General features: G+C 40.2%; 1 protein-coding gene across 2 annotated transcripts in view; it reads right to left on the bottom strand.

Moving 5' to 3' along the window:
* Sec23a (Sec23 homolog A, coat complex II component) overlaps positions 1–23,928 on the bottom strand; it is a 50,346-nt gene extending 26,418 nt beyond the window's left edge. Inside the window, exons 1-12 of one of the 2 annotated variants that reach the window (XM_005343700.2) lie at positions 23,769–23,928; positions 18,416–18,661; positions 16,796–16,853; positions 16,165–16,251; positions 13,551–13,787; positions 11,886–11,965; positions 10,498–10,642; positions 8,930–9,088; positions 7,824–7,939; positions 5,068–5,191; positions 1,951–2,031; positions 970–1,059 (exon numbers count right to left, since the gene is read on the bottom strand). In XM_005343700.2, the coding sequence (XP_005343757.1) occupies positions 970–1,059; positions 1,951–2,031; positions 5,068–5,191; positions 7,824–7,939; positions 8,930–9,088; positions 10,498–10,642; positions 11,886–11,965; positions 13,551–13,787; positions 16,165–16,251; positions 16,796–16,853; positions 18,416–18,636 (1,398 nt within the window). In that variant the 5' untranslated portion in view covers positions 18,637–18,661; positions 23,769–23,928. The remainder of the gene's footprint in view (positions 1–969; positions 1,060–1,950; positions 2,032–5,067; positions 5,192–7,823; positions 7,940–8,929; positions 9,089–10,497; positions 10,643–11,885; positions 11,966–13,550; positions 13,788–16,164; positions 16,252–16,795; positions 16,854–18,415; positions 18,662–23,768) is intronic. The other variant, XM_005343701.2, reaches the window with a different exon arrangement.

Below are 23,928 nucleotides of genomic sequence, written 5' to 3'. Positions count from 1 at the left end.
GAATACTACTCTTGCAGAGGAATCAAGTTGATTTCAGAACAAAGACTAGATGACTTACAACCACCTCTAACTATGGCTCCAAGAAATATGATGTCTCTGGCTTCTGTGGGCTCTTGTACACATAGGCACATAACCCCCACATATATACATAACTTTGAAATAATTGTTTTTTAAAAAGTCAGGCATGTTAGCACATGCCTGTAATCCCTGCACTTTAGAGACAGAGGACCAGAAGTTTAAGGCCATCAACACCTACGCAGGGAATTCAAGGCAGCCTGGTTACGTAAGACTGTCTAAAAAAAAAAAAAAAAAAAAAAACGGTAATATTGTCATACACCTATACCAAATTCTCTGAAATGGAAATCAACACTAGGCATAGAGAATTCAATGGTGGAACATCTACCTAGCTACCTAGCAAGAATAAAGACTTAGTCAAAGGGGGAGAAACTTGGTTCAATCCCCAGTACTGCTGAGGGAAGGAAGGAAAGGAAGTGGAGTGAGGGGAAGGAAATATTCCCAATTATAATAGTGAAAACATACCTATAAATAAATCCAAACAAAGATCAAAGAAATTAAACAAAACCATAAACAAATGGAAAGATATCTTTGTTCATGAACAGGAAAAATCAGTATTTTTAAAATGTCCACACTACCCAATTCAACCTGAGATCCATTGACAATCTATCAAAATACCAATGACATGGTTCACAGAACTAGAAAATAAATCCTTCAACTCATATGAAAGGATTCAGTGTCTCAGTTTAGTACTTGCTTACCCTCCAGTATTAAAAAGCAGCCAGACATAGTGCCATACACTTTTAATCTCAGCACTTGGGAGACAGAGACAGGCGGATCTCTTTGAATTCAAGGTCAGCCTGTTCTATGTAGTGAGCTCCAGAGAGCAAGAGCTACATATTCTGTCTCAAAATACCAAAAACCTATTTTTTAAAAAAATGTAGACAGTCATACCTGGTTAACAACTTCAAAATACATGGCTAAGGTTGTAGTGGGACTGAGTCCACATATCTTCCACTGACAAGTGCCACCTGTTCCAATCTCCTAGAAAAATAAACACAGGGTGCTTGAAAGAACATTATTTATCAACTTATAGGAGGAAGAAAAGCAGAGATAAGCCTCCAGTAAGAAAAACATAGTGTTCAGATTTATTCAGTAAGTGTTAAAAGCTTAGAAAATTTAAACACCATAATCACAAACACATAATAAAATACAAGTAAGCAATTTTTACATGACAAAACATTAAGATCATTAAAAGGTTTGCTGAGTAAATTAAAAGAATACAAGGTATTTTGAAGCATGAACTATTTAACAAAGGATTAATCAGTAACATTATCTTTCTACCCAACCTTCCTATCTGGGTAAAGGGATTCTATATATATGCATATGTGACTAGGTCCTCTGCACCAGGATTATAAGCATTCTAAATTTCAAGAAAATTTAGATACAAATGTTTATCATAAAAACGGCATATAAACTGATTTTTTTTTTGCTTTGTCATTTTCAAAAGCTGATTATCTATTTTGTGTTGTCTTATCATCCTATCTACAACAACATGACTGTAATTTTGGAATGTATTATAGTCTCTCAACAGACAAAGGGGAAAAAAAGGAGTTGAAACTTAAATCTCTCTGATTTGGTTGTTCTGTTGCTAATTTTGGTGACAAAAAAAAAACACTTGAAATTAATTTTGGCTTTCAGAAACCTAAAAATTTCCAAGTCATGAGAATCCATTTAAGAGAACACTAAGACAAGCGATAGCTTAGCCACATAAAGTAGAGCACTGGTGGCAGTGTATGGAAAACAACTACCATGGAAGTACAACGGAAACTCCACCACACAACAATTTTAAAGGAAAACTAGAAGTTTCCATGATGGATCTGTTTTGTGCTAGCCTAGAAATTGACTGTATTTTTTAAGACAAACATTACTTACATTTTCAGATACGCAAGGTCCTTTAGAGTTAAGAGACACACAGGGTCCAATAGCTCCTGAAATCTTTATTTCCCTTGAGGTCTGTAAATAAGAACATGGTACATTTGGTTCCCTCAAAAGTAAAGCCAGGGCTAGAAAGACGGCTTGAGTGGACAAAGGTACTTGCCACCAAGCCTGACCGCCTGAATTTGAATTCCAGGGACTACATGGTAGAAAGAAAGAACCAACTCTTCTAAGTTGCCCTCAGACCTCCATACAAGCAACACAGCATGTGCATGCGCACGCATGCGCACATGCACACACACACACACACACACACACGCATACATATGCACACATGCACATACACACACAAAATATAGTAAATTTTTTTAACAAATTTAGATGTTTCTAAGTGTTTAAGAATGTAAGACATTCTTCCATATTTAAATCTCAAAAGTCAGTGAAAAGCCAGGTATGGTGGCATGCAACTTTAATTCCAGCACCTGGAGACAAAGACAGGTTGAGGCTAGTCTGGCCTATATAGTACGTTCCAGGACAGCCACAGTTACATAGAAAACTCCATCTCAAAAACAAGGCAATAAAAATATGCTAAAATTAAAATAATTAGCCATTAAGCTCTAATTTAATTCTTGCCTTCTATTACCACCAGCCAAAGGAGAACTCCATTTGGGAATCTGACCCTAACTTCAAAGTCATGCCATACCCTAAATTCAAACTACATACATCAAAACCCTAGGCTTAACTACTGCTTATCCACAGAAAACTGTCTTTAAGACTGATCTCTCTTATTTAAATATCTTATATGTGGGAACGTTTTGCCTGCATGTATATCTGTGCACCACAAGCATGTCTAGTGTCCAAGAGACAAGAAGAAGGCACTGGATGGCTAGAAACTAAAGTTACAGGCAGTTATGAGTTGATGCTGAGAATCATATCTGAGTCCTCTGGAAAAGCAGCCAGTGCTCTTAACCACTGAGCCATCTCTCCAGCTCCAAGACCAGTCTCTCTTCAGTTTCTCATTCTATCAAATTTAAGCTACTATGTTGTCTTGCAAATAAAAAATTAAAAAAGGCTGGGACTGTAGCTCAGTAACAGAGTACTAGCTTAGCACTGAAAAGATCCTTAGGTTCAATTCCCAGCACTGGAAAAAAAAAATCTACTTTGCCGGGCATGGTAGCACATGAGTCAAATGGATCTCTATGAATTTAAGGACAACCTGGCACACATAGTGAGCTGCAGGACAACCAGGCTATAAAAGTGAAACAAGGGTTCTCATTAGCCCTCAAACAACAGACATGCGCATCTCCAATCTACAAGCAGCTCACATAATTAATACTATGGTTCCTATATTTCAGCAGAAACCATCCACTCTCACAAGACATTCTTCTCAAACATCTCATGTTGATGCTCGCCTTCAGGACTCCCCTCACATTGGGCTAATGAACAAAATCCATTTTCCTCTCATGTTTCAGAAATTAATAAAAGCCACACTCCCCTGCCATTTTGTTTTAATTTTTGAGACACAAGCTTTCTCTGTTAGCCCTGGCTGTCCTTTGTAGACCAGGCTGGTCTCAAACTGAGAGATCCACCTGCCTCTGCCTCCCGAGTCCTGGGATTAAAGGTGTGCACCACTATACCCCGCTCTCGCTTCTCTTCCTAAACTACACCACTTTGTTTTCTACTGCTAGTTCATCTGATCATATACATTAGATTAATCTCTCTCTCCAGATGAAGTTTCCCTAATAACAAGACCTGTAACTAGAGTCCCTCTCCCACCCACCAATTCCCAAATTACCACTCTGAGGCTTAATATTAATTACAAACTGTTTGGCCTATTAGCTCAGGCTTATTATTAACTAGCTGTTACAACTTAACCCATTTCTATTATTTTATATTTTACCATGAGGCTTGTTCTCTCACATCTTGTTTCTCCAGCACCTGCTGGCATCTCCCAGACTCCGCCTTCTTTTTCCCTGTATCTTTGCTTAGATTTCCCCACCTGGCTCTATTCTGCTGGGCTACTGGCCAAATCAGCTTCTTTATTAACCAACAGCAATAAAACATTATTCACAGCATACAAAAGGGACTCCTACATCAAAAATTTCCACCTTACAGATCCAATCATATCTCTACAGTTTCCTACTATCATACTGATTACATGGTAAGCATTCAGTAAGATAATGTCAATAAGAAACATTTATTGAAAATTCAAAATCAGTGTTTTCATAATATCCATGTAATTCACACATAGCTTTACAAGTGTTTTAAGTCAAAATTTGAAATTCATGATGGAATTTCATGTTCAGCCAACATTAACCACAAAACTAAAGAATAATTTCCTCTGCCATTATAAAAACTAACACACAGCTGGACAGTGACAGTATATGTCTTTAATCCCAGCACTTGGGAGGCAGCGACAGGTGAATCAGATCTCTGAATTTAAGGCCCTCCTGGTCTACAGAGCAAGTTCCAGGAGAGTCAGGGCTACACAGAGAAACTCTGCCAAAAAAAAAAAAAAATACACACACAAAAACAAACAAACAAAACAAAAACTAGCATATGCTGGGCATGGTATTGCATGCCTTTAATCCTAGCACTCAAAGAGACAGAGGCAGGAAAATCTCTGCATTTGAGGCAGTCTGGTCTACAAAGTGAGTTCTAGGACATTCAGGGATACACAGAGAAAACCCATCTTGAAAAATAAGACAAACAAATAAACAAAAACTAACATATAAGTTTAGTATAAAATATATATGTAATGTTTAATGCCAGGTTAGTAGAACACATCTGCATGGCAACACCTGGAAAGTTGAGGCAGGAGGATCAGGAGTTAGAAGACAAACTAGATGAAACCTTATCTCTAAAACACAAAAATATCCAACATAAGAAATTTACTTACATGACTCTCCTTCTCTAACCATTATTAGGAATGATCTCAGTCTCATATACTCTTAATAACACCTTTTACTGGGAAACAAAATCTCTAGTTCAAAGTTCAAAGTAACCATTATTTTTAAAGTACATCTGAATTTGACTGATTAATTTTAAAGTTACCATTAAGCCTACAAGGTTCTCACTTGATAAATATCACACATGTCAAGTTTGGGTTCTTACCTTTATTTCTAATGTGCCACCAAAGCCCATTTTAAATTGTCCATGTATATCTTTGGTGAAGACTCTTTGAAAAGTCTGCTTGAATAAGGAAGTGTTGAAAGAGTCACCCATTACCATGTATCCTCTGCACAGAAAAGACAAATAAACATATAGAACACAATTAACTGGGCTCATGTGTTACTAGAAAAAAAATAAATTACTTAGACTATGAACAAATAGTAAAGACATTCCCCAAAACAAATGTAATTAACACTATTTTCATTAATAATTCTTAATTACATTGATGATGTTGTGTATATGGGTGTGCACGCAACATAGCGTGCATGTGAAGGTCTGAGAACAACTTTCAGGTCACTAGTTTTCTCCTTCCACCATGTGGGTCCCAAGTACCCAACAGAGGGCATCGGGCTTGCCATCAGAGCCTTTACCCACTAAGCCACCCAACCAGCCCAGATTTGCTCCTTTCATGATCATCATCTAAGATTATCCATGCTACACAACACTTGATCATGCATCATGCATTAATGACTGCTCCTTTTCACAGTAGGTGTTTACAAAAGTTGTCTCTACTTCTACTTCTCACAGTGTGATCCTTGGTCTAGCAACATTAACACCACTAGCAAGCCCCACCTCACACATACTACAGAGCACTGGTTTTTAACAAGAAACCTGAGTTATCTGTACAAACCCGAGAACCTCTTGTCCATATCAGCTACTTCCAAGTCTCTCCTCTTATAGTCTTTCTAATTCAATCTAGGCCAACTTTCATTGTTTTCAGTGAGATTCTCAATGACCTTCACAATGCTGAAATAATTCATCTCCACCCTGCATTACTTTGTGTCTGTAATGTCTGGTACAGATGAGCAGTGCCTTTACATCTATAACTTTCCTTGCTGTGCTCCTAGTTGTTTGCATTTCCATGGTATATCTAAGACAACATTGGATGACACTGAACCCCTCCTTAACTAGTTGTTTGTACTTTCATAGGTGTATCTAAGACAATACTGGATGAAGATGAACCCCTCCTTTTCTAGTTGTTTGTACTTTCATAGGTGTATCTAAGACAATACTGGATGAAGATGAACCCCTCCTTTACTTTTTTTCAGCAATGAAAAGAAATACTGGCTATACTAAATGTGCATAATAAAGAAGCCCGTGGTGGGCTGGAGAGATGATTCAGTGGTCGAGGGCACTGGTTTCTCTTGCAGAGGATCCCAGTTCAGCTCCCACACTTACAAGGTAGCTCATAACCATTGGTAACTCCAGTTCCAAGGACCCAACTCTCTGCCTCCTTGGGCACCAGGCAAATACACAGTACCCACACATAGGCAAAACATTCATACACATAATTTTTTTAAAAGAAGCAAATGGTAAACCACCACTTATTATTCCATTTATAGGAAACATCCAGAAGAGCAAGTAGTATTGCCTAGGCAGCAGGATGTGGTGAGACAGGAAAGAGGAATGGAGAGTGACAGGAAACAGGCAGTCTCTCCAGGGCCAGACAAGAGTTCTAAATTTAATCACAGTAGTGGTCATATACTTGTGAACATACTAAAACCTCAACAAACATTTTAAATGGATAAATTTCAAGTTGTGCTGTTGTGGAATATTATTTTAATTAGGCAAAGATGAGTTACATTTGTTTACACTGAAAAAGATTACTTTAACTGTGTAAGGGCATATTATATTTGTTTATGCTGCAATTGTTTAGTTATAAAAAGATGTATTGCTGCTTCATCTTTCCTGCCTAAAGAACCTGATTGGTCTCATAAAAAGCTGGACAGCCAATAGCTAAGCAGAGAAAGGAAAGGTGGGACTGGTAGGCAGAGAGAATAAATAGGAGGAGAAATGTAGGCTCCAGGGAAGAAAAGAAGAGGAGAATGAGAGAGAAGAAGAGGGACATGCCCAGGGCCAGCCAGCCAGGCAGCCACCAGACAGACAGACATGGAAGAAGCAGGAAAGGTAGGACATACAGAAAGAAAAGGTAATAAGTTCTGAGGAAGATAAGAGAAACAGGGTAAGTTAAAAGAGCTAGCCAGAAATGAGCCTAAGCTAGGCCAAGCATTCGTAAACTAATAGAAGTCTCCCTGTCATGATTTGGGAGTGAAGTGGGAGTCCCCTCTGTATGCTGTGAATATCACTGGTGAATAAAAAAAATGCCTTGGCCTGTTGATAGGGCAGAACTTAGGTAGGTAGGGAAAATTAAACTAAATGCTGGAAGGAGATGGAGTCAGAGAGAAGCCATGTAGCCCCACCAGAGACAGATGCCAGAATTTTATCCAGTAAACCACAGACTCGTGGCAATACACAGATTAGTAGAAATGGGTTAAATTAATATGTAAGAGCTAGCCAATAAGAAGTTAGAGCTAATAGGCCAAGTAGTGATTTAATTAATACAGTTTCTGTGTGATTATTTCGGGGCTGAGCAGCGGGGAACCAACAAGCAGCCTCCTCTCTTCAACATGGGAGATTGTTGGTAGCTCAAAAGAAAAAGCCTGTTACAATGTGCTGTCTCAAAAACACTACTAAAACAGAGTAACTTTAGAATAAACTTTTTCAAAAGAACTTGTGCCTTTATAATCCTGCTTTTTTAGAAAAAAAAAAAAGTAACATAAAATCCAAAGAAGACACAGCAAAGCTGTCAGCAAATATTGCCATGAAGCTGCAAGATGATGAGTGGGTTTTTCATTTCCCAATCTCTCAGTGTTGGTCCATATCTGTAAGCAGGCATTATCAGATACACACATACATACCCAGTAAGGTTAGGGCAGCACTTCATCTCCAGAAGACCCGTCTGATCTAATGCACATGCGTAGATATCAATAACATGCCCAGTTGTAGCAGCTCGATTAGCCAATGCTTCAAAATGCTACAAGAGATTTTGATTAAATCAAATATATAGCCTAACTTTCCAATAAATCTTTTTCCTAACAGATCAAAATAATTTAAGAGTAAAAGAATAATTTGTCATAATTTACATATGATTTAGTCTCATTCAATTTTCTACAGTTTCATAAAAATGATAAAATGACTTCTAGAAGCCTGACTTACAGCCAGACATGAGACAGACATCTGAAATCCCAGCACTGGGGAGGCTACAACAGGAGGATCATGGGCTGTACTATATACAAAGATTTGTCTCAAATAAATAACTAAAGCCTGATATTTTAACATCTTTGACTTCAAGTAAAGCAAAACTAAAGAGAGTCATACATTCTCTTCCTCAACACAAACACGCACAAAACAGAGAACTACACAGCTCCTTTGCCTAGCTAAATCCACAGGCAAATAAAAAACACATCCAAAAAGAGAGGGGAAAAAAGAAGATAAGCAAACCTAAAGCATTTTTAGCAGCTTTAACGAAAAAAAAATTCTGAGCTCAAATGTGAAACTCATTAGAAGACAAAAGCGCTCAGTGTCAAAAATTATGACATCAATTATTGTTAAAAATATAACAGTGGTTACCAAAAAATAACAAACAATACAGCAACTAATAGCCTGAACTAAAAATAATAATAACAAGGACATCAACAAGCAGAAAAAATATCAAAGAGTCAAGAATCACCATTAGCGAAATATAGCTTTGCAAACCACTCCTAAAAATGTAAAGTTACAGTCAGGCGGTGGTGGTGCATGTCTTTAATCCCAGCATATAAGAGGCAGAGGCAGGAGAATCTATATGAGTATGAGGCCAGCCTGATCTACAGGGTGATTTCTAGGGCAGGCTCCAAAGCTACACAAAGAAACCCTGTCTCAAAAAAAAAAACCAAAAAAAAAAAGGAAGGAAGGAAGGAAGGAAGGAAGTTACACAAATAGAAAATAATTCACACACACAAAAAAAAAAAAAACTAAAAATTACCTTAGTTCCCTTTTTAACATATTTGGCATTATCCTTTTCAATGTCATGCCAGGATCTTATTGGTGTCTTTAATTCATCTCCAACCACCATCCCAGGCCCCTGGGTAGCAGGACCACCAATGAACATCATGATCCGAGCACCAGTGTTGGGGAAAGTACACTGTTGGAGAAAAGGAACTCAGTCAGAAAGTGTAAAGGATAACAAAACGCAGATACATACACTTCTGTCTCAAACAAATAACTTCCCAGCCCACACAGCAGCTCCCAACAGCCTGCAGCTCTAGTTCCAGAGTAGAACCCTCTTCTGCCCTCCAAGGACTGCTGCACACACACACACGCCCTCATACAAACACACGTGGCACACACGAACTCTCTCCCTCTCTCCCTCTCTCCCTCCCTCCCTCCCTCCCTCCCCATAAATAATAATAATGAATTAAAGAAAAAGACATCCTTCTCCAAGTCTAACCAGTAAGTATAGTCCTCACACCCTCATCAAGGAAGCCTCTCTTTGCAACAGGGAAACCATTACAGAAAACCACAACCAAAGAAAAAACAGAGTGGAAGAGCACAGTCCATCTGAAACATCACAACACAACTCCTGCACCTGAGGCTCAGGAATCATTGCAGACGGAGGAGAAGCTTTAACCAGTCTGAGGAACAGGAAGTTTGCTGTAAGACTGTGTCTCCTAGAAATGTCAGAGAAGCTATACCCAATGAAATCTCACCAACACCCACACCTCTGACCTCTGCGGGCACCTGTACTCAGATGTACACACATGCACACAGATATACAGACACGCACACACACACACATAATTTAAAATAGCAAAAATAAATTCCTTTTTAAAAATAATATGGACTGGATTTGGAGAGCTTCTGGATAGCTGAACCCATGCCGCTTTCTAGAGTGTGGCGTGTAGAAGGGACATGCCCTTTCTCTGATATCTCAACCGTATGTATTTTTTCTATCAGGGTGTGGCTTTTGTAACACTCTATAAGTAAAGTAAAAGGTTTCTCTAAGTTCTCTGAGCCAGACACTATAGCATTAATCAAACCTGAAGAAAACCCAACTCATAGAAGTACAATTAACAACCACTACTTGTAGCTGGTATTTGAAGTGAACAGCAGGTTCATAGAACCAAGCCCTTAATCTGTGAGAACTAATGCTACTTCTAGTAAATAGATATGCAGCTAGCTTCTGCCCCAGAACTGCCTGAGATGTGGAGCTTAACAAACAGTACTGTACAGCAATTATTGAATGAGAGAAGAGCCATGCAGGGTGGTGCACAGCGATAGTCCTACATTCAGAAGTCTAAGGAAGGAGGATGCCGTAGTTCAAGTGCAGCACTAACTGAACTACATAGCAAGACAGAAGAAAGGATGACAAAGATGAAGGCGGAGCAAGGAAGAAGAAAAAGATGAAAAGAAGAAAAGGAGGAGAGAAAAATAAAGGGACACTCACACCAACCACCACCATGGTGTTCGGCTCACAACTTTACTACTCCGCATGTGCACACACGCACACACGCAGACTCTTACATTTCAAAACTACATTTTCATCATTACTACCTCAAGTAGTCCTACAGCTATAGAAAGTGCCACTCCTGAGGAACGCAAAGGTCTCTTTCCTTGTGGTACAGGCCAAGGATCTCGCTGAAGCTCTCCCAGAAGATCCGTGAGATTCATGTCTATTTTCTGTACTGGTTGTAAGAATCTGCAAAACAACAATAAACCAAAAGCTATTTACAAGTGTGATAATTTTTTTTTTTTTGAGACAGGGTTTCTCTGTAGCTTTGGAGCCTGTCCTGGAACTAGCTCTGGTAGACCAGGCTGGCTTCAAACTCACAGAGATCCGCCTGCCTCTGCCTCCCAAGTGCTGGGATTAGAGGTGTGCACCATCACCGCCCAGCTTCAAGTGTGATATCTTAAAAACTTTTCCTAAAAACAGAGAAAAATATTTGATGCACAGCAGACCAGCAGTTCACAATTTTCTGTGAGCAGCAGAACGCACTGGAGTGTCTCTTCAAAAGCAGTTGCTATTGGGGAGCTAGCTCAGTCAGAAAAGGGCTTATCTAGCAGGTAGGAAACCCTAGGCTGGATCCAAGGAAGTGGGGGAAAGAGAAGACTGAGGAAGAGAAGGAGGCAAGAGGAGAGGGAGAAAGAAATGAGTCAGGCATGATGGTATATGCCTGTTATCCCAGCACTAAGAAGGTGGAGGCAGGAGGATCAGGAGATCAAACTCACTAATGCATAGGAAACTGTCTCCAGAGAAAGTGGGGGAGAGCTATTACTAGGTGCCATACTATAGTCTGTTTTTCACTTCCAGTTGTATTACTGCTACAAACTAAGGAATACAATTGCTATCAATTTCATTTAAAGTTTTAAGGTTACCAACATAGAAGACACATCAACACATCTATCAATTTTAATAACAGCACCTCTGGTTAGAAGGTTATAGGAAAGCTACCCATAAAGACAAAATTAGAAGTTTTTGAGGCCCTATTTTTATATAGCTGCCTTCAAACCACATAAGGTTTTATGAACTTAAAAATAAAGAAAAAGAAACATATCAAAACTAAACTCCTAACATCATAATAATAAAGAAATGAATCATTTCAGTAAAAAAGAAAGTGCCTCAAAAAACTATAGTTTTTAAAAATTATATATTACTGCAATCTATTTATATCCCTGACAATACTAAATATTATAGTATCACCTAATGTCTTTGTTCAAGTTGAGGGCATGATGTTTGTTTTAGTTTTTCAAGACAGGGTTTCTCTGTATAATCTTGGCTGTCCTGGAACTCACTCTGTAGATCAGGCTGACCTCACAAAGATCTGCTTGCCTCTGCCTCCCAAGTGCTGGTATTAAAGGTGTGAGCCACCACTGCCCAGGCAAAAGCATGATGTGTTTAAGTACCTACTTGAATTATAAAATTCTGTTACCATATTAATTACCTATTGGAAGGAGGTGGCTGCTGGACCTGAGGACCACGTGTGGCTTGAGTTACGGGTACTTTCGAGAGTCCCAGCATTTCCTGTAAAGAGATGTGAATTCAGTGAGATCAGTTTATTTACTTCAACAATATTTGTCAACTTCTTAAGATGTTCACGGTGCTACACTACAAATTAGGAACACAAAATAAGCATAAGGTCTCTTTCCCCAGAAGGCAAACAGTCTAGCTATGGAGACTGAGCTCCTTCAGTAGAAAGTCACCAGGAGAGAGCGAATGCAAGGTATTCAGGAGTACTTCTTACCTAATGCAGTCAAAGTACATTAATGGTTAACTTAAATGTCTTTCTTCTTAACTTATACGCATTTATCCTTTTCAGCAACTATTACCTTAAATATGAACTCTATAGCAGGAATATAGTAGTTTAAATAAAAATAATCTCTGCTCTCATAGTAGTTAAAATCTAGAAAAAATTATATTATTAATAAAGTAGTTTAAAATCCTAAGAAGAAGAAAGGAATGAAGCTATCCGATACAGCAGTCTTAGCAGCAGCAGCATGAGGAAGCACATAGGGACTGGAGACATGGCTCGGCAGCTAAGAACCTTGCAGCTGCTGCAGAAAACCAGAGTTTGATCAGCACTTCTATCGCCCTCACATCAGCCTACCAGTCTTTCACAGCCTGCAACCCCAGTTCTAGGGAATCCAATGCCCTTTTCTGTCTTTGCAAGCACCTGCACTCATGTGCCAGGCAGTAGTAGTTTACACCTTTAATCCCAGCACTCAGGAGGCAGAGGCAGGTGAATCTCTGTGAGTTCGAGGCCAGCCTGGTCTACAGAGCGAGACATTGTAGTCAAGAAGAGTGTTTATGACTTAGGAAAAGATTTGCCTCAAAAGCATGAAGATCTGTGTCAATCGCAGAATGAATTAAACAATCTGGGTGAGCAGGTAGTGGTGGGCACATCTTTAATCCCAGCACTTGGGAGGCAGAAGCAGGCAGATCTCTGTGAGTTTAAGGCCAGTCTGGTGTACAAAGCGAGTTTCAGGACAGGCTCCAAAGCCACAGAGAAACCCTGTCTCAAAAAAACAAAACAAACAAAAGAATCTGGGTGTAGTGGTGCAAACCTTTAATCCACTACTTGAGTGACAGAGACCTGGGGCTTAATGGTCAGCCAGCCTCACCTAACCATCAGGTTCCAGGCAAAGGGGAGGGCCTGTCTCCAAAATAAACAAAATATAAAAATAGAGGGTGCCTGATGAATAACAATGCCTTAGGTTGTCCTAAGACCTACACACACACACACACACACACACACACACACACACACACCTGCATATACACAATCACTAACTAAACAATGCACAGAGTGACATCCTAATAAGAGCACACAATGAAATTTTAATAAAGCCATTTACAGAAATGGAACAGGTTATATATGTGGGTATGAAGAGATATCAAAGACACACTATAAAAAGTAAAAAGTCTTCAATTTTTATGACAGCTAAATTATATAAGAAACAAAATTGAAGTCAATACTAAAGTTAAAGCCTTGTCATAGTGCAATTATAATAAAATGATCTCATCATGTTTCTTAAAAATGCATGCATCTAGAAAGTATTAACATACATAGTACACAAAGAATTGGGTGAGCACTCCCATTCTCACTCACCTGCAGCTGTTTGGCAGACAAATCCTTTGTTCCCCTGAAGACATAGCTTTTTGAAATGCCTTCACATCCAAGTTCATGAACCTGCACCATTCTCCCAAAAGTAATAAGTCCAACCAAAGCTGTAGGTGGCAAAAGACTCAATGACATCTGCATGGATTCCTTCAGAGCTTGTAAATCTTCATCTTCTATGCAAGTATCAACCACATAGAGAAATATCAAAGGCATCTGGGGACCACGCTTTAAAAAAAATGCAGTAAGAAATGGATTTATAAAGGTATTAACATTTTAGCACAATATTCAAGACAGTCAATCAAGAACTAATTAAAACTGCAAACAGTGAAATATTAATATATGCATACTCTTTTTAATTAATAGAGTCACCATGGAAAAGAAACAGGTTATATATGTAGTCTAGGAGAGAGCTCTGGGACACAGCACGGAATGAAGACTGAAGTTTAAAGGGCTGACAAGGTGACACAGCAGGAAAAGCCCTTGTGGCACAAACCTGACAGACTGAGTCCAGCCCCAGAATCCTCAGTAGGAGGACAGCACTGACCTCTACCCCCAAACACAAGCTACAGCAGGCACAAACCTGTGCTGTGCACACACGTAATAAAATTTTTAAAATTTAAATGTAAAAAATTTTAAAGAAAAATTAAACTTAGAAGCATATTCATGGAGATACACGCCTTTGATGCCAGAACTTAGAAGACAGTCAAGTCAAAAGGATCAACATAAATTCAAGGCCAGCCTGGTTTCACACAAAGACCCTGCCTTAGCTCAGTGGTAGAGCACTGACCTAGCAAGTACAGAGAGGCCCTGGGTTTGGTCCTCAGCTCAGGGGTAGGGGATGATACACAATATAGCAAAACAGACCAAAAAATAAAATAAAAAGGAGGGTAACAGAAAGACCCTGCAAAACAATATGTGCATATACATGTATTTAGCTATATTTAGCTGGGTGTGTTAACACACACCTTTAATCCTGGCACTTGGAAGGTAAGAAGCAGGCAGATTCCTGTGAGTTCCAGACCAGCCAGGGCTGTAGAACAAGATCCTGTCTCAAAACACACCACATGCATGAGGGGTTACGTAACTACATGAAGTTTAATTTATTATAAGTATTTATTATTTTCAAACTGAGTGTGGTAGTGCACATGCAGGACCACCAAGAATTGAAGGCCATCTTCATCTACATAGGAAACTCGAGGCCAGCATGACAGACATGAGAATATGCTGTGAATAATAATAATAATTTTAAGGTATTTTCAAATAATCATTTAACAACTACAAAGTTCAGGCCAGGTATGGGCACACCTGTAGTCTCAGCTACTCAGGGAGATCTCACTTAGAGCAACAAAATCAGGACAAGCTTGGTTTAATAACAAAGTGGGGTGCTAGATAAAAAAAACAAGAGATAATATATATTACTTCAAAAGTATAAACCATGTACCAAGTTTTTGGTCAAAACTTGAATAAAAATAAAATAAGTTAAATATCCTTCTACTATGAATAAAACAACATACTACTCACATGAGTGTATTTCTGAAAGTGCAGTCACTTTTTAAAATGATTTTTGTTTGTTTGGGCTTACTTCACTTTTAACTATGTATCTGTGTGTGGGTGTGTGGGTGCAGGTGCCCCCCGAGTCCAGCACAGAGCATCAGATGCACTGGAGCTGCAGTTACAGGCAGTTTTGAACAAACTGACACAGTACTGGACACGGAACTCAGGTCCTCTGTAAGAGCAGCAAGTCTTCTTAACCACAGAGCCAACCCAGCACAGCTATACTTAAATAATTTGATGGCTCAGAGGTTGAGAGCACTGACTGCTCTTCCAGTAGAACCAGGTTTGATTCCCAGCACCCACAGGTCAGCTCACAACTGTCTGTAACTCCAGTTCTAGGGTACCTGACACCCTTACACAGACATACATGTAGACAAAACACCAATGCACATAAGATAAAAATAAATGATTATTTAAAATAATAATAATAATGAGATAATGTTTAGAAAATAATCTCCTAAGCCTGGAATGACTCTTCAGAAAATCAAAACCTAACCCGGTTTGACAAACATAGTGACAAGTTCTAGTGAATCACAATTCTGTTCCTGTACCATATTCTGATACTTTTTACTGGCCAGGCATAATGATGTACACCTTTAATCCCTGCCCTTGAGAGACAGACAAGAGGAAGCCTGCTCTACAGAGGGAGCTGCAGGCCAGCCAGTGCTTTGGAGACAGGCACTATCTCAAAAATACACTCATAGTTTTAAATTTCCACACTCTTGTGATTTTTGTTGCTTTGAGACAGGATCTCATAAAGTCCAGGTGGACTTGAACTCATAGACCAAGATGACCTTGAACCCAATCAGTCTGCTTCCACAAGCGAAGTTCTGGGATTATAGACATGACTAATCTGAATTCTGACTAATCATCAGATAATTTCAGTCAGAAAAGACCTTCATCAAATCGACCTTGAGGTTTCTTAACTGTGAAATGCTCGATTCCATTTGCTGTCAGGCCCTTAATGTGATCTCCATTTTCATAATGATTCTGACATAAGCCCTTGCCTACTTATAGCTTTCTTAAATACCTACTCTCGCGTTCTTACCAGAACTACATATTCAATGCTTGAAAACTGGGGTAAAAGCTCAGCAGGCTGATTCAGTTCAGATATCCCAGCATATGTAGGTGGAAACTGCAAACAAATAAACAAAAAAAAAGTTATCAAATTATTGCCAGAAATAAGGTTTTAAACTCAAAATTACTTCTTCATCATTTAAATTTTTGTCTAGGTTTCTGTTGTTTTTGTTTTATGCAGCCCTGGATGTCCTGGAACTCACTATGCAGATCATGCTGGTCTCATTTAATCATTAAAAAGTTATTTTCAGGCTAGTGAGATGATTTAGTGGCCAAGGGCTCTTGCTTCTAACACTAACTACCTGAGTTTGATCCCTGGAGCCCCTGGAGTATAAGGAAAGACTCAAATCCTCTCAAGCTGTCCTCTTACCTTCACATGCTCCCACTGCACATGCACACCCACCCACAACCAGTGAACGCAAGGAAAACAACTATTTTATCCTTTTTCACATAAGCATTCCCTACATGACCAGCACTACAGCATTAGCATCCTTAAGAAACGTCCTTACGGGGCGGGGGAGGGAAATGGGAGGCGAGGAGGAGGTGGAAATTTTTTCAATAATAATAAAAAGAAAGAAAAAAGAAAAAAGAGATGTCCTTACCTGATTCCTTTGGTAACAAAAGTTGCAAGCCCAGAGTTTTGCTCGATAATCCACTTGACTGTTTTAAGAAAAGACAGGTTAGGCAATGTTTCAGTTAATTTTACAAGGACAGTAATTTAAATAAAATTAATTTTATTTAAAGACATGAACGGATTAAAATTGATGATCAAAGTGACTTGCTTTTAACTGGGAGCGTAAGAACCCAGGTAGTAGGCCTCTGCTACCACACCCATCTTAAAATACTACTTAAGTAGCAATAATAAAGACTAATGGGCCAGCAAGACAGCTCATGGGTCAAAGTGCTTGCCAAGTAAGCCTAACAACCTCAGTTCAATACCCAGAGCCAAGGGAGAAGGAGAGAACCAGGTCTTAAAAGTAGTCTTCTGACCTCTATGTAATAGAGTCTCTCTCTCTCTCTCTCTCTTTCTCTCTCTCTCTCTCTCTCTCTCTCTCTCTCTCTCTCTCTCTCTCTCTCACACACACACACACACACACACACACACACACACACACACACGATTTATTTAATTATACAGATAAGAAAACAAAGAGAGATATTTCTACAAAGTGTGTGTGGAGCAGTTACTTTATACCACAGCCTTCTTGGGTAAGCATGGCAGCACATACGTGCAATCCCAGCACTTGGGAGGCAGATGCAGGAGGACTGCATACAGCAAGTTTGAGGCCAGTCTGGGCACATAACAAGTTCCAGGCCAGCCGGGGCTACATTGTGAGACTATCTCACAAAACACAAATTGACAGCAGCAAAGATAACCAATAAAAACAAAAGAGATCCTTCAAAACTTGAAGAGCAGTCTGAAGGAAAAGAAGCCAATGACAGAAAAACTGGAGGCAGAACAATAGCTGAAGACACAGTTCCAGTCTGTAAGTAAGCTGGTATGCTCAAGGCTCAGGAAGAAAAGAGATGTTAAGATGGTACATCAACCAGGAAGACTGGGTACGCCTATAATCCCAGCACTAGCAACACCAAGTAAAAGATGAAGACTCCACAGTGCTCTGGATTAGACCTGACTGCATTCCCTAGCAAACTGGATTGGAGAAAAGGCAAAAGAAAGAGAAATTTAAAAAATGTTTCTGGAGATTTTGCCTTAGAAATAAGTAGCACCTTTTGAATATCATGCTAACTCATTTACGACTTTTCCAAGTCCTACATACATAGCCAGCACCATTCATACATAGCCAGCACCATTAATAGGATATAATAGTTCTTATAATGATGTTCGTATCTGGTCTCTTTACATTACTAATTCATTATAACTAGAATACTAAAATTTAAACTCTTGGGATTTCTTTGACTATAACTCCAAATACAAAAAAAAAAATGGAATTCTTTAAATAAATAACTTTTTGTTGAGATATCTTATGTAGCCCAGGCTTTGAATTTGCTATGTAGCTGAAAATAATCTGGAGCTCTGATTCCCCTGCCTCCACTCTCTGAATGCTGAGATCGCAGGTGTGCGGGTTTAATGTGATGCAGGGGACTAGACCCAGGATTTTGTGTGTGCCAGGTAAGAACTCTATCAACTGAGCTAACCCCCGGCACAAATTACAGTTCTAAACTATTTTACCACAGTAGTTCCTTCCATGTATTTTAATTACCATAAAGGATTCAAAACTGCACGGCAAGTGGTCCTACTGCACAGGACAGGCTCGTATTGAATGGGCGGTAAGTCGGGTCTCTCCTTTAGCGGTGTGAACAGGGCTGCCACTGGAACAACCATTCTCGTAGCTTCCAGCCGACTAGATGGCCAAACATTCCAACTGAACCGGACGCCATCTCGTTCTTCATTTTGTTGGATAAACTCCAAATAGGTTGTCATTTTAGTGCTTGATTCTTATTTCTGTCTGAAACATAAATTAAAGATATTTAAAAAATCCAGAAGCCTCATAAGAAACTCAAAGTAAAAATGTTTTCCTACCTCCAGCAATATTAACACATTAAAAATTATGACCAAATGAAAATATAGTAACTCCACTCATAATCTATAATGGCTCTACAGAGCCTATTGCTCGTGAAGCTTAGTAAGAGGAAGGGATTTTAGATAACTTAATTCACTCTTAAAACTACTGACAAGGGCCGGGCGGTGGTGGCGCACGCCTTTAATCCCAGCACTCGGGAGGCAGAGGCAGGCAGATCTCTGTGAGTTCGAGACCAGCCTGGTCTACAGAGCTAGTTCCAGGACAGGCTCCAAAGCCACAGAGAAACCCTGTCTCGAAAAACCAAAAAAAAAAAAAAAACAAACTACTGACAAGGTAAGAGGGCTCAGTGGGTAAAGGAACTTGCTGCCAAGTCTGATGACCAGAGTTTGATCCCTGGGACCCACATGGTACAAGGAGAGAACCAAGGTGTCCTCTGACTTCCAAATGTGTGCTGTGCACACAATGAGCCACATGCACTTAGTCACACACAAAAGAAATAAGTAAAATTTAAAAAATAAGAAACTACGACAAATATATAGTAAGCATCCTTATTATTTATCTAAATATGTATAGAGGAAAAAGGACAAAAAAAGAATAGGGAACTAGACCCTATGATTCCCATCAACTTTGTAAGTTATGTAATTCTAATAAACATACAAAATCATAAAATTCTAAAATATACATGGTTTTTAATTCAAAAATGACAAGCTTTCACCTGACTTTCTAGAGGAAAGCATTTAATAGCATTTCTGCTAACAAGAAAGCTTGTCTTGAAACCAGGCAGAGAGTACTAGAGGCAAGGCAAACAAACGCCTGTTAAGTAGTGTCCCAGGATTTACATAGCACAGAGCTCCTCGTAGAAACCAAATCCTAACTTGTGAAGGCATTTTAAGACATAAAATGTTAAGATACTATTGCAAAATCACAGCCAGGTTTAGGCTTTCTGGTTACTGTTTGTCACTCTCATCGTTCTGAAAGGTCTCGCTATATAATCCAGGTCACCCTCCAGCTGCAGCCTCCCAAGCCCTGGGATTATAAGTGTGTGTCGCTACAACCAGGTAGCTTATCACTTTCTAAGTGGCTGGCTAAGGTGTCGGCTTTTCCATCTAGAATTCAGTCCTGACTCAGGCTTTTAAACCACAGAGTGGTTTGTCATGAATGGAAGCCAAAGAATTTAAACCAAATACAGAATTTCAAGTACTAATCAACAAAAATGAAGGAAATCGGGCTAAAAGACTGAGGCTGGAGAGACGGTAATAGTTAAGAGCTCAATGCTCTTTGCAGAGGACCTAAGTTAGTTTCAGCACCCACATGGCAGCTCACAAATATCTGTAACTCCAGTTCCAGGGGATCTAATTCTCTCTTCTGGCTCCCAAAGACACCGGGCACACAAGTAATGCAAAAACATTCAGGCAGGCAAAGTACCCATAGATATTAAAAAAAAGAAGAAAAGAAAAGAAACAACTTAAAGGAACAGGAAGGCTGGAGAGATATGTCAGTGGTTAAGAGCACTGGCTGTTGGGTTCCATTCCTAGCGTCCACAACCAGATTCTATAGCTCCCGTTCCAGATGATCTGGCACCCTCTGCTGGCATCTGAAGGCAACAGGCACACAAGTGGTATACGGGCATTCACACAGGCAAAGCACCCATACACATAACACAAAATATTTTTCAATTAAGTTTAAAAACAGAATTGAAAATCATGGACCTACACTGTCAGAAGAAAGAATAAGGATGTTAAAGTTACCAAGAAGGATGGTGGGAAATAAAACTGATTTTAAATGAATGGTTTGTTGGCTTTATTTTTTTTAAATATTTATTTATTTATTATGCATACAATATTCTGTCTGTGTATATGTCTGCAGGCCAGAAGAGGGCACCAGACCTCATTACAGATGGTTGTGAGCCACCATGTGGTTGCCGGGAATTGAACTCAGGACCTCTGGAAGAGCAGGCAATGCTCTTAACCACTGAGCCATCTCTCCAGCCCTGTTGGCTTTATTTTTAAAAGACTGAAAAAAACTATCCTGCCTTTTCTGCTATGTGAGAACACACTGCAAAGTACCACATATGCACCAGAGGGCAGGCCTTCACCAGACACCCAATATAGCATCTTGATTTGGGATTCCTCCTAAAACTGAGAAATAAGTTTCTAGTCAATAAAAAATACTGATATGACCAGGTTGGAAAGTGTTGTCAAACATAGGATTAATTCTGTGAGCCATTCCGCACTAATGGATGAAGTTGCTGGAAACCACCAAGCTTGGATGACTTTCCATCTGCTGCTGTCCTATGTGCTAGGCTCTCTCCTTGAAAAGAGAAACAACCAACCAGTCTGGTATAATCAGCAAAGAGAAGTATGACGGTACAAACATGCAACCCAAGCACTAGGAGAGGCTGAGACAGGAGGATTACTGTAACCTGCGCTACAGGTTGACAGAGTGAGATCCTGTCTCAAAGAAATAATACTAAAAGTAAGGGGAGAAAAGAAACTGAGCAGAGATCATATAGTAAGACATGGTTACATAAATAAAAATCTTCAGCTGTTTCCCCTCTCCTCTCTGTTGGAATGCAGACTACACATAGCAATCTTTGTTTAAGACATACAAAAGTAAGCATGTTCTTCTTCAGATCCTCAACAATGTTTAAAAGGAGGTCCCAAGAACCACTGTTTACCTCTCTCTCAGTGAGAAAGATTCAAAGACTCAGAAGGTGTTTATGAAAGAGCCAGGTTTAAGTTTCCACAACAGGTTGTAGACTGGATATTTTTTTAAGCATGTTACATCCAGAATACTTTCTTAAATGATTTACTGCTCTTTTTATGTGTTTTGTTGTTTTGCCTACATTTATATTTGGTGAGGGTGTTGGATTCCCTGGAACTCAAGTTATAAACAGTTGTGAGCTGCCACGTGGGGGAGTAGGGATTAAATGCTGGTCCTCTGGAAGAGCAGCCAAGGCTCTTACTGGCTGAGCCATCTCTCCAGCCTATGGACTGGATTCTAACTCCGAAGGACTCCGAAGGCTTGTATTTTATTACGATATGCAAAATGTCACCTGAGTGATATCTGAGCACGATTTCCCTTTCCTCCGTGTGTTCCTCCCAACCTCTCTGCTTTAAAATCACATTTACTCAATGACATCCTCTGCGTTTCTGAACTTCTGCGCAGGCCGCACCTGCTCTCACTTGCTCTAGTTACAGGGCCATGCACAACACTTCCTTACTTTCAATAGCAGTAACTGCTCAAGCTGAAAATCACAAATCCCAGCACAAAAGCCCTTTCGCGAACTTCCTTAATGTGATGACATTATTTGGCAAGCACTTTATTACCTAGTATTAGCATTAACCAGGCATTGTTTTATATTACCTAACATAAATCCAGCCAGGTGTATGTTGGCACACAACTTTAATCCTAGCACTTGGGAGGCAGAGTCAGGTGGATCTCCTGTCAGTTCCAGGCTGCCAGAGTGAGACCCTGGAGACCCTGTTAAACACACACACACACACTGAAATATCATTAGAATGCAGACTTAACAAACTCATCTTTTTAAAAAAGTGACATAACATACAAAAGGCCATCCTAAAGAAATGTCAAGTTTTTCCAAAGATTTATAGCAGTGAAAAAACTATTTTAATAATTCCTCCTGGTAGAACAAAAGCATCGTGTCACTTTCACATAGCACAGCAAATATTTTCCTATAGTATCTTGAAAGGCTTTCCCTAGTTTTGTTTTTCTGTATTCCAATTTTAACCTCCTTAGGCATTCCTAATTGAAAAACACACAAATTGCAAATAAATTTAAGCTCCTTAGTTATTTGTTACCATTGTTCCTCTCTACATTTCAGTTGTAAAATATTTTACATATGTATTTATTCCATTTCATTTTTTGGTATGGGTGTTTTGTCTGCATGTGCATCTGTATATCATGTGTGTGCAGTGCCTGTCGAGGCCAGGAGAAAGTAGTGGACGCCCTACAAATGGAGTTACAGATGGTTGTAAGACAGTAGTGGGCCGCTGTGTGTGTGTGCGTGGGTGTGTGGGTGTGTGTGCAAGTGCGTGTGTGCGTGTCTACGTCTGTACAGGTCCTCTGAAAGAGCAATCCATTGGTTGCTCTTAACTTCTGAGCCATCTTCCCAGGCCCAGTTGTAAAATTTTCAGTGAAATGAATTGAGTAACAAATGTTATGATCTTGGGCAATAAACTTCCCTGGCCTTTAATTTTCACATCAGTTAGATGAGAAATTTGAGCAATAATACTATAGGGTCTAAGAAACAATTAAAACCATGTGGACTTTTGAAGAGCCTGGAAAGAAGAGATTTAAAATGCATTTTTAAATTTCTTTAAGCGAATATACCTAGTTGCGCGCGGCTTAGGGTGGGAGTGTTTTAAGACAGGACCGGACAGAAGGTGAGCTGAGAAGATGAATCCACATCCCTCTAGTCTACCTCTGCATTTACTGTGAATCTTACTCTTCCTTTTCCACAAACAGTAAAGCTCCACCGACAGAATGGATGCCCGAGTGCACGGTACTGCTCCGCTCCGAAAGGCGAGCATTAGGAACGGGCCCAAGGCATTAGCTTTCCCCGGTACTTTTCTCCTTAACCTTTCCAAGGCCCAAGGCCGAATCACGGGTGATGTAGTCACCTGGGTTCAAAGTCTAGGGCACTCCTGATGAAGTCAAGAAACGAACCCGGAGGGCCCAGGGCCCAGGAGCCCTGGGCAGGGATGGGAAAGCGTGTCATCCAGGAGGTGCGGGTGGGTGCAGGGCCAGCTGCTCGGACTGCCCTTCTGCACCCCGCTCCCAGGCTCCACCTGAACCAGGAGTCCTGGAGATGGAGATGAGGGCGCTCGGTCGCCGAGACAGGCTCAGCGCTCTCGGGTCAGCGCTGGGACACATAGCCTCCGGCGCGCCTCGCCCTCAGGCTTGAGGACAACGAGGACAGAGCCAACACCGTCCTAAGACCCCGGCCCGCTGCCCGCTGCCCGCCTCCCAGCCCGGGCAGAGCAGAGGTGGCAGCGACGCCCGTCCTTACCACCAGACTTTCCGACGAGCTCCGCGCCAGCCGCAGCCTCCGCCTTGCAAAGTCAGTCTCCTCCGCCGCCCGGGAGCAGCCGTGGCACCGCAATCAGGGGCGGCACCGCCCCGCCCCCGGCCTCCAGGACGGCCTCGGCCTGGACAACATGGCTGGTGCC

This window comes from Microtus ochrogaster, chromosome 1 (assembly GCF_000317375.1).
Source record: "Microtus ochrogaster isolate Prairie Vole_2 chromosome 1, MicOch1.0, whole genome shotgun sequence".
In the NCBI taxonomy this organism is placed as follows: domain Eukaryota; kingdom Metazoa; phylum Chordata; class Mammalia; order Rodentia; family Cricetidae; genus Microtus; species Microtus ochrogaster.
The sequence above is the reverse complement of the archived record's forward strand: the minus strand, read 5'-3'. Positions and strand labels throughout refer to the sequence as shown.